The 12,069-nt window shown below is 34.8% G+C and overlaps 1 protein-coding gene across 11 annotated transcripts in view; it reads left to right on the plus strand.

The window, feature by feature from the left end:
* BTRC (beta-transducin repeat containing E3 ubiquitin protein ligase) overlaps nt 1-12,069 on the plus strand; it is a 184,773-nt gene that overhangs the window by 99,031 nt on the left and 73,673 nt on the right. For 6 of the 11 annotated variants that reach the window (XM_025992389.2, XM_025992411.2, XM_072739823.1 and 3 more), the window contains one exon: nt 4,711-4,788. The exons of the other annotated variants lie outside the window; for them this stretch is intronic. In XM_025992389.2, the coding sequence (XP_025848174.1) occupies nt 4,711-4,788 (78 nt within the window). The remainder of the gene's footprint in view (nt 1-4,710; nt 4,789-12,069) is intronic. 11 annotated transcript variants of the gene reach the window in all.

Below are 12,069 nucleotides of genomic sequence, written 5' to 3' on the forward strand. Positions count from 1 at the left end.
TATATACTCAAAAAATTATATACTGTATGATTCCATTTTGTGAAAAGACAAAATTATTGAGACAAAAAAATCTGATTACAAGGGAAAGGGATTGACTATAAAGGGGCAGTGTAAGAGAATATGGGAAATGATAACTGCTTTTACATCTTGATTATAGTTACATAACTGTATATTTTTTGCCAAAACTCATATAGTTATACACCAAAACAAGTGAATTTGTCTATATGTGAGTTTTTAAAGTGGGGAAACAATCAGGAAATTAACATAGCTGTAATGTTATTAGCTCATCTGTAGAACTTATTCAAAATTTCCCAGTTGTTCCAATAACATCCTTTATGTCCTGATACTGACCCAATATTTACCCATCAAAATCAAATGAAACGGAGGATCAAGAGGAAGAAAATTGTTGGTATGGGCTAGAGAGGTACTACTCATCTTGTTAGGTGCAGATCATTATTTTTCACTATAGAATGCTGTACAGAGGAGTTTACCATCAATTTTGATTTACACCCCCCCCCCCCAATAATCTCAGATCAGAGGTTTCCTTTCACCTGAAACAGATCCTTAGTCTTTCTTTGTATTTCATGACTCTTACATTTTTTGTTAATCACAGACTAGTAATTTTTTTTAGGATATCCCTCAATTTGGAGTTTAGTCTCATGTTTTCTTATGATCAAATTGAGATTTTATGTTTTTGGCAAGGTTACCTCAGAAGTCATAATGTTTTCAGTACAACCTATCAAGAGACACATAATGTTAAGGTGGTGTCTACCAGATCTTCCTACTGTGAGGTCATTATTTTTCCTTTTGTAATTCTTATATATCTTCTGGAGAAGTATTTTAAGGTTATGTAATTATCCTGTTATTTGTCTTTAGTCCACCAATATGTGGGATGAGTCTTGCTTGCATCAGGTAGTGACCCTTGAATAGAATTTACTGGGCATAATTTAGCTTGATGACCCAGGGCAGTTATGAACATTGCTTATTGGATGTATCATAGGTATATGATACAAGGGATAACTGTGCTGCTGAGCTCTCGTGGGTGTTGGAGAGCATTGGGGCTTTGAGAACCACTGACGTGATCACTTAAGTACACATGGATGTTTCATTATTTCACTCTACCCTCAAGACTGTAAACTGTTCATCTCTTATTTGCTGGCTTTCTGGCTCTTCTCTTCACTGTTAGGAGGGTACCTTACTCCTTGCTCCTTACATATCATGACTGTTTATCCTCCCTACCTCTATTTTATGATAACAATAGAGTCAAATTTAGTGATACCCACTCAATGGTTCCTCATCAAAATCAGATAAAATAGAGGGTTGGAAGGAAGAAAAATGTGGATTATGAGCTAGATGCTGCTCGCTCTATTAGTTTCACATTGTTGTTTTCACTATGTAATTTAGTACCTAAGTTTACCATCAATTTTCACCCAGTCACCTATTGGGTACAAATATGATTGATTGATTGATTTAAAATGTGATTCATAATAACTTCACTATTACAAACTTCTACCAAAAAGTAACAAGGCTTCCAAGTTTATTATGATGACATTTTAACAAAACGTAATTGATGTTGAAATATAGAACTTTAACAATGAATTAAGCCAGTTTGGATTATAAATGATATTTTATTTAAATAAAATAGGGGTAGAATTTCATGGACTGAGGAGTAGCTACTTGCAAATTTTAAGTTTAATTTATAGTTGAATACTGGCTTACATTTGTATTACATAAAATAATTTTAGCATTTAAAACATTGATTTGTACTTTATTTTTCTTAAAAGTTAAATATACAAGTTGATTTTGTGGGTTTAATATTGACCTTTTCCCTCCTTTGTTTATTTTACAGTGACATTATATTGCTAGTTTCCTTTTTTTTTGGATTGCTTTACAGTCATTAATTCAACTGTATCTCTCTCTAATTTTTTTGTAGATGGATTAAATTTTTTTTTCCCAAAATGGGGAGAAAAACCACTAGAACTCTGAAGTTATGGAGTCTCTGTGCCTTGCTTGTAGCATAGCATGTTTTTTCTTCTTTGTCTTAATTTTAGGAGCCATTACCTTAAAGTGGTCATCACAAATGTAAAATATCAAGTTAAATCTCTGCCCAAAAGGAACGTCTTATAGTACTGGCCTGTCACACCAACTACTGGCAATATACAAGGGACATAAATGTTAGCCACAGAGGTACAAGGGCCTTAAAATGATACTATAATCATGCTACTTATCCTTTAATATTTAAAAATATATAATTTGATAGAAACCACAAAAGATATATCTAAGCTTAAAATACAGTTACGATCCTATAGTAATAATTTCATAATTGTATGAAAATTTTCAGATAAACTCATGTTAGAAATAATTTCTGGATCTAAAAATAAAGTAGCTCCTGGGATGCCTGGGTGGCTTAGTGGTTGAGCATCTGGCTTCTGCTCAGGGCATGGTCCCGGAATCCCAGGATTGAGTCCCACATTGGGCTTTCCTCAAGGACCCTGCTTCTCCCTCTGCCTGTGTCTCTACCTCTCTCTGTGTGTCCCTCATGAACAAATAAAATAAATAAATAAATAAATAAATAAATAAATAAATAAATAAATAAATAAAATAAAGTAGCTCCTCAGCTAGAATGTGATGAATATAGGTAACGTAATGACTATATCAAAAAAATATTAAACTTGCAAATTTTAAAATATTAAACACTACAAATGTAATTGTAGAAAATAGAACCCAAATAGTTTGTATTTGTATTTTCTGTATTTTGCCTTGCAGATAGTGACTTACCTGTGTTGATTACCAAATTTTTCCCCCAATTATCTTGTATTGTGGTGAAATACATATAACATAAAATTTATTGTCTTAACCATTTTTTTAAGTGTACAGTTTAGTGATATTAAATACATTCATAATGTTATGCATGCATCACCCTCACCCATCTCCATAACTCTTTCCTTCTGGTAAGACTGAAACTCTATACTCATTAAACAATAATTCTCCATTCCTCCACTTCTCTGAGCCCCTGGCCATCACCATTCTGCTTTCTGTATGATTTTGACTACTCTAAGCATCGCATATAAGTGAATTCAGACAGTAATTATCTTTTTGTGACTGGTATATTTCACTTCAGCATAAGGTCCTTAAGGTTCATCCATTTTGTAGTATATACTAGAATTTTCTTCCTTTTTAACGCTGAATACTATTCCATGATGTATATACATCACATTTTATCTATTGCTTCATCGGTCATTGGACGCTTGGATTGCTTCCACGTTTTAGCTATTTTGGTGAATGCTGCTATGAATACGGGTGTACAAATGCCTCTTGAAACTCTGCTTTTAGTTCTTTTGACTATATACCCGGGAGTGGAATTGTTGGATCATATGATAATTTTATTTTTAATTTTTTGAGGAACCACCACACTGTTTTCATCAGCAGCTGTATCATTTTACATTCCCACTAACAGTGCATAAGAGTTCCAATTTCCAACATCCTTGCCAATTTATATTTTGGTTTTTGTCTGTTTTTGATAGTAGCCTTCTTAATGAATGTGATATGGTATCTCTGTGTAGTTTTGATTTACATTCCTGAAATGCTTAGTGATGTTGAACATCTTTTTATGTGCTGTTGGCCATTTGTATATCTTCTTTAGAGAAATGTCTATCCAGGTCCTTTGTGCATTTTTGAATTGAGTTGTGTGGGGTTTTTTTGTTTGTTTAGTTTTACAATTTATCTATATATTCTGGATTTTTAAACAAGATGTATTTATTTTAGAGGGAGAGTATGTGTGTGTACGCATGCACTCATGAGCTGGAGGAGGGACACAGGGAGAGGAAGAAAGAGAATCCTAAAGCATACTCCTTGTTGAGCGTGAAACCTAATTTGGGCTTATCCCAGGACCCCAAGATCATGATGTGAGCTGAAATCATGAGTTAGCTGTTTAACCTATTGAGCCACCCAGGTGCCCCTATATATTCTGGATATTAATCTTTCATCAGATACATGATTTGCAAATCTTTTCTTGCATCCCATGGGTTGCTATCTTATTATTCTGTTGATATTTAGAATTATGAACTCTCTTTCAGTTGGATTGTTTTTTCCCCTCTTCTTAAATATTTAAAAATCCTACTGGTCTTCTAGGTGCTGTTTGAGATAATAGTGGCAAGAATGGTCTCTAATCCTAAACCATTGATAAAATGATATTGTTTTGAGCTAAGTACAATGTTATTCTTAATGACAGAAAATCAAATATGAGAAGAGGAAGAAGTGAAAGAACTTTTTTTTTTCCCTAGGATCCAGACTTTGACAATTTCTAGTGACCAAATATTTACTATAGTTTAATTATTTAAAAGAGAAGATAATAATCATGGTTTAAGTTGTTATCAGCTAAGTATAAACTGGAGCTTTGTTGAGTCCAGTGTCAACCCGCATTTTCAAAGGGCAATAAACTAAATTTCTGATGACTGTGATCTGCTGGGCAGTGCTTAAATATAGATGAAATACTTTGCACCTAGGTCCCTGCTTACATTTATTTATATACATGGGCATATTTTCCCTTTACTTAAGTGTATATCTATATGTATATAAATCTTCAAATGAATAAATGCATAAATATACATGGTATTCTAGCTTACAGAATTAGAAATGTAATTCAGTTTACTCCCATAGAATAAGATTGAAGATAATGAGAACTGAATTAAAGCTTACTTTCTTTCACAGAATTCCTCAGAGAGAGAAGACTGTAATAATGGCGAACCCCCTAGGAAGATAATACCAGAGAAGAATTCACTTAGACAGGTATGAAATTCAGTCTGTCTTAAAATAAAAAGCTACCAACAACAAAACAAAAGACAGGAAACCCTCAATTTGCCATTCGTTAAACACTGGAACTTAAATTAAGAGTACTCTGAAGTTGAGATGGCTATAGCCATCAATTTCAATCAGGTAACATTGTTTTCCCAGTCATTTAAAAATATCCTAGGTGTACAAGTGTAGGACAAGTTGGTTGCTTACAAGTAGTGAAAACAACACCAAAGAAAAGTTTTCTTGTTTAGGAAAAATAACTTGAAGTGCTTAAGTGCAGATAGTAGAATAGTTGGCTTTAAACCTTATTTTCTTTTTGAGATTCTTAATACATTTTTAAAAAATTAACCAAAAGGGATCTGCCTCTAGTGAAGTTACCTCAGTATTTGTTTGCCTTTTCTAAAAAGTAAAGGCCATTATTGATGATAACTTAAAAAAATTTTTATTCCTCATCATACCCCACTCCCCAAAGGTAACACATTTTACTTGGAAAGTTAATTCCATGGTGCTCTCTTTTTTAAAATTAAAAGGTCCAAACACTATGTTTAAAAAATTTGCTCTTCTTACTGCCTGCTGCTGCAAGCTCTAACATCTTCTGTCTCCCAGTAACATAGAAACAGGTTCGTACGGTGTTGCCAGAGAATAAGTATACCACCTCTTCACTTTTAATATAAAGTTGGATAAGATGAGCACCAGCAGTAGCAAAAATAATTTTAATTTACCTTACTTATGGCATTATTCCAAGAAAAAGGAGAAGAGGTAGAGTACCCACCACGAACCTGCTATTTGTTCCATTCTAGCCTCATAATCACCCTACAAAGTTACTAGATGGGGTCTCCTATAGATGAAAAAAATGGAGACTTAGGGAGGTTGGATAACTTGCTCATTAGGTAGTCAGTGATTTAAAATCCACATCTCAGTGTTGCTCAGCTCAAGCATTTCTGCTTCTTCCTTCTGATTCCAGTTTGTATACAGTGATAATGTAGGGGAAGAATATGTGAAACTCTGATATACTCATTTTTAATTTACTGTATGCTAAAAATTTGGGGATGGGCACTTTTCCTTTTTTGTAAAAATAATTGCTTAGTAAGTAGAATTGAATCCATTCAGGAAGCATTGTAAGAACCCTGGATGATCAGTAATGGACATTGTGCAGTTACATCTTTAACTATTTGGAGACAAGCACCTGATCTATAAGTCTAAATAAACAGAACAGTTATTGAGTAAGATAAATTTAGAGGTGGAAAGAATATGCCCGCTATACAGAAACAACTGTCAGAAAACAATGACACGAAAAAAAGTTTTGGCAACTTTATTTAAGCTAACAAACGAATTTTCACTCTGCAAAGTTATAAATTAATTTTAATAGGCTGATCCAGATGGTCCATTTGGAAAATGGATAGGCTGATCTGTTGAAAATTAAACTAAATTTATCTCTCTCATACTTCAAACTGAAGCAAGAGAGAGAATCGTGCCTATTAAGTCCAGCACATACAGATGGACCAGCAGGTCACACATGGGACTAATCTGATTCATTTTAAAAATAAATGCATACATTATTGAATCATTTTCTACTTGCAAGATCTGTTGTGTGCAGTATTTGAAAGAGATTTGATGTGGCCTTTTCATTGCCTTTATAGAGTTCACTTCACCCTCTCCACTTTAATATAACAACCATTTTGTTCTTGGTTTTGGTTTTCCTCCTAGTGCTCCAAAATGGTTTTTCTAATATCTGTCATTCAGTGTTGAGATCCAGGCTCTGGAGATTAATTAGGTCATGAGGCTTTTTCCCCTCCTCTCTTTGTAAAGGGTTTTATCTCTATTCTCTTTATGAAGAGCATGAACTCAGTGTTCTTGGAAAGAGAAATGGCCTTTAGAAACAGGGAAGTAGGAGATCCTCCTGGGGCCCTCTGAATCTTTTAGCTTCTGGGTGTTTTAACAGCCCCATGAATGCAGATTTGTAAATTTATTGCAGTGCCATCTGGTTTTTTGCTTCAACCAGATTACTGTTGGCTTGTGTCTGTCTATTGTGGTGGTCACTCCCTAGGAGCTTGCCCTCTCAATCTTAGGGAAGAGTGATGAATAGCAGGGGTCAATAGAAGCAGGTCACAGGGCAGCTGTCCAGGACTGCCCTGAACTTGATTACCCCACTGCTGATTTTTTAAATGTGGGACATAATATATAAGCTGTTTAAACTCCTTCTTTTCTCTGTTGCATGACAATAATGAAGTGCCATTCCCCCCTCCCCCACTTTATTCAAGTTATACAGATAAAAAGATGTCAAAGCTGCCTTTTACCTAGTGTTGATACGAGTAGGATTTGCATCATATAGACCAATCTCTTGAGATTCTTTTGCAGGTTCTTTTCCCCGATTCCTAATGGGATTTCAGGAACTCTTTCACTATTGATTTTAAAATGCTTGGTTACATTCTAACAAGTTTAGTATTGTTTTAAACTGATTTTATAGTTTACATTTGTTGTTCTAAGTATAGTTTCACAGGTGATGATAGACTGTGACCAGTGCGTGGTAACTTTGAGTTATTTTATCATTGGAGAAGCTGAAAAAAGGGTCAAACAATTCTTAAGACATTTAAAGGATAATGAGGGAATATTATAAACAACTGTAATCCACAGTTTTGGCAATTTAGATGAAATGGATAAATTCCTTGAAAAATACAGCTTACTTAAAGGTGAAACATGACCATCGTCTGATGTTTATTAAAGGAATCACATCAAAAGACTCCAAATGGTTTCACAGGTGAATTCTATCAAATAATGCACTCTTTTACAAACTCAGAAAATAGAGAAGGAAAGAACACTTCCTGATTGTATTGTGAAGCAGGCCACCATAACCATAATTCCAAAACCTGGTTGACAGACATTTAGCAGAAAAAGAAAATATTGAAGGAAAAAGTCAGGAGACACTACACTCTGTCTCACCAAGTCATTTTGTATACCTGTCTTTCCATCTAATTTCCACTATCAGAAGGCAGGAGAGTTGCTGGGGAGAGAGAAGCAATGTAACCTTTTAAGTTTCTGAGTTTTGGAATAATCTTCTTACCTCCCTGCCTTAAGTAAAGTGTGAACTTTTGTTTAAAGAATGTACACAGTGGGTGCAATTTTCTTTCTTCTTTTGTTTCTAAAATGTGAAGCCAAGGAAACCATAGCAACTGTTTTCATAGCTTTTATTCATATCTGCAAACAAGGGCAAAGGCCTGGGAGGGTACATGAAAGTACTCATTACTTTTTGAAAATGTAGCCTTACAACATGCAACTCCTTCTTTGCTTCACATTGGTGCTAATAGGATCTGTCAGCCCTGCTTTTCTCTGTAATTGAGTAAATTGTGACCTCTGTCTAATCCTTCCCCCATCCCCCATTCCCTTTGTGTATGTGTCCACTTACCATCCTGAGAACGTGGGCAGTGATAAATAAAGTATTGAGTAGAGCTCTCTCAACTCTTTGAAAGCAGCATGATGCCAGCCCTCTAGTTATATTTCTTTAAGTGTTTACGTTTTTCTGTATTCTTTCTCTTGTGTAGCTGGAACCCTGGGGATGCAAAGCCATGAGAGAGGCCAAGAAGCTAACAAAGTAGCTGTCTCCCTTGTTAGCTTGTTCCTTTATTCTTTAAAAACAAGATAAAAACCATCTGGCTCAGGGCATTACATTTTCCTCCCCCATGCACCTCTATAGATGGAGACTTCACCTGCAGTGAGGGTTTACATTGATTAGGGAGGGAGCAGTAATTCAAGCTTCCATCCTCTTCAAGGATACTTTGCAGTCTTTAAAGGTGCTGACCCACTGAGTTAAACTGTCAAGGGAGGATAAAAAAGTATCTTCATCCCAGGAGGTAACAGCTGCCAGGTTTTCAACACCTTGCACGCTGCTGGAAAAATGTCACAATTGTCAGCTGAAAGAAAAATGACTCTGTTGTCATCTTCTGTTAATGACTGGGCCTTATAAAGGGAACTACATAAGCCTTGTAGAAGGAATAAGTAGATGTTTTCCTTTCCTATCGCCATGTCCCCAAATTCCTATGCTGTTCTAAACATTACCTTAGAGTAGATCCATAAAAAAACAGCCCCATATAAGCATGGAGGTCTGATTGGCATAGCTCCTTTATACAGTTGAATGAGTAGGAGGAAAAAGCACATCACTGACACAGAAAATGACATTATAGTGTGTATTAACAAAACAACAACAACAACAAGTCATTCATAAGCCAGTGAACTGAAAGAAAACACACTGTATTTCTGCTCTTTGGAGGACAATTTGTTTTCAGGCAGCATCCAGATGGGTAAATACCACGACATTTCTTTTTTCAAGAGAGACACTTCTTTTCTTCTTAAAAAAAAAAAAAGAAAGAAAGAAAAAAGAAACCCACTAAATTTTACTTCTTTTAATATCTCTATAATGTTTGTATATGAAGGCATTCCCTTCTTTCTGATTTGATTGATGAGGGGAAAGGGTTTAATGAAGTCTCTGATATTAGCCAGGCAAGTTTTTTTTTTTTTCCTATTTGTTTTAGGTTAGTCATTTTAATTGTATTGAGTAATTAGAAGGTACACACAGCCAGGGGAGCTTTGTTCTGATAATTGCTCAAGAAAACCGATTCCCTATCTGCTGTTGCTTTGTGTTAAGACATTTCTCCCTCTAGTGGCAATAGTAAGCACTTTGACTTGGCAGTAGGCAAGGTGTAATTGCAATATGACAAACTATGCTTAAGGGACTATCTTGTAAATACTTTAGTTTGGGGTTTGGCATTATTTCATTATATATGTGTGTTTTTTTCCCTATGAAACGTCCTATCTCCCCCCCACCCTCCCCACAAGTGCTTTGGGCTTTGGATGGAAAAAAATTGCCAGAGATGTTTATTAAAAAAAAAAAAAAATCACAGTGCATCCTGGGTAATGTTTTGCAGCTTGACTTAATTTTAGTCATCTGTTTTAATTACCTATTTATAAAAATGCTTTTGCATTTGTAGACATTATTTAATACTTTGGAAGAAGCACCTCATTTGAAATAAATAAATAAATTGTACTTATTTTAAATAGTCCATGTAAAAGACCTTAAAGGTAATTAATGTAGGTCTCTTAAGTAAGACAAAAGTGATCTTTCCAAGTCTGATGAAGTGATTTGTTTATTTAACTTCCCACTTTGGCTGAATCCTTCAGAGTCTAATAACTTTTTTTTTTTTAAACATGGTTTGGCAATTTGTGTCTAGCTACAAAAACCCTTCTTGAAAAAGAAGCAATTTAATAACCAGCCTTCTTAAAATTACTTTGAGGAAGGAAGACTGTATAGGGGGTTGGTGTTTTGTTTTATTTTTATTTCAGTGTAATCATTCTTTGATGAATTGTGTAATCACTGACTTCGTAGAAAAAATATTATTGAACTCCTGGGTTGCAATGACCATAAAAAGTGTATTTTCATATAGAGACTTGAGATATTGTGAATAAATTATAAAGGAAACAGCTTATATGCTGGTCGAAGTCCATATAGACCTCATTTTGTGTTCAGTGCTTAATGTGGATGTACCACTTAAAAAAAAAAGAAAAAAGAAAAAAAGAAAAAGATGGGGTTGGGGAAGGCCTGTTGAGCCCTTTTGTAGGAGTCTTTTAGAAATCTTCCCTAAGAGTAACTTGGAATGAGATCAGATGTAGCACTGCATCCATTGAATGAGATTGGGTAGCATCATTGTGGCATTTTTAAAGCCCCGTTCTAGCTTCCCTAGATGTTGTCTTGTAGTTTGCTTTTTCTATTCCATATTCTTCCTGGGGACTTGATTTGATGTTACCATATATCTGAAGGTCCCTGTCTCCCCCTCTTCTTGCCCCCCAATCACTAGCCATTTTCATTATACTATATCTTGTTTTGCTATAGGGCTGCTGAACAGATTTTTTAAGCAGCTTTTTGCAAGGTTAAAAGAATGCAGCTTGGTAACAAGTTTGTGTCATTTTAAATATATACCTTCTAGTAAATAAGGAGAAGTCTGGCAATCAATCCCTTTTAGTGTGTTATATGTTTCACCTGACAACTAAACCTTCTATTGATTAGCCATTACTTTGTTAGATAATCCTATGTCATTGAATCCATTGTAAAAAATTAAACTCTTTAAAATGTTTTACCCTAGCAGCACTGTGAAAATTGAAAACTTGTTCAGAATTACAGCCTGCTTTCACAAAGAAGGTAGTTTTCAGCAAGGCATCTTACTGGTTTATGCTTATGTGCTTTATATGCAATATAAAAATGTATTAAAGTACTCCAACGCAAAACTCTCTGCCTCTGGTTCAGCAATGTAAGCTACCTTTTCAAATGTTTCATGGGGCAGAGCCTATCTTGCCAGGGGCAATTAGACTCACTAGTTTAATTTTAGCCTGGAAGGAGTCTTGTAACAGTAAAATATTGAATGTAAAATAATGAATTTTTTAACTTTTTATTCCAGAGTGATTTTAGGACTGTGACAAGTTTTAGTTTACTAATTTATGTGACTTTCTTGAGTGGTAAGCAAGATAATATACCCATTTTACAGATGGGATGGCTAGAAAATAAAAGCTTATGTATATCATTACTGGAAACTCTTCCAGGTCTAGAACTGGTTTCCTAAATCTATATAATGTTCCCCTGAGTATCCTGTACACATTTTTTTTTTAAGATTTTATTTATTTATTCATGAAAGAGAGAGAGAGGCAGAGACACGGGCAGAGGGAGAAGCAGGCTCCATGCGGGGAGCCTGATGTGGGACTCGATCCTGGGGACTCCAGGATCATGCCGAAGGCAGGCACTAAACCGCTGAGCCACCCAGGAATCCCCAACATTCTTAATTTTAATATTGTTTTGGCTATCATAGATACTTTGCATTTCTATATAAATTTTAGAATCAACTTAGCAATTTCTTTTAAGAAGTTTGCAGGATTTTGATTTGGCTTTTATTGAAACTATATATTCCTTTGAGTAGAATTAACCTCTCAATAATATTGAGTCTTCCAGTCTGTAAACATGGTATATATCTCCATTTAATTGCCTTTTTAAATTTTTCTAAACAGTGGTTTTTAGTTTTCTGTGTATATTTCTCACGTATATTTATTCCTATTTATTGTTTTCCAATGCTATTGTAAATGTTTTCATTTGATTTTTGACTTGACCTTGTTTCCTGTCATTTGTGAATAAAAACAATTTTATTTCTTCTTTTCCAAGTCATTTGCCTTTTGTTTCCCTTTTTTGCTTTATTTGAATGGCAGTGGCCTCCAATATAATGTTGAATAGATGTAGTAAGA

This window comes from Vulpes vulpes, chromosome 15 (genome assembly GCF_048418805.1).
Source record: "Vulpes vulpes isolate BD-2025 chromosome 15, VulVul3, whole genome shotgun sequence".
Classification (NCBI taxonomy): domain Eukaryota; kingdom Metazoa; phylum Chordata; class Mammalia; order Carnivora; family Canidae; genus Vulpes; species Vulpes vulpes.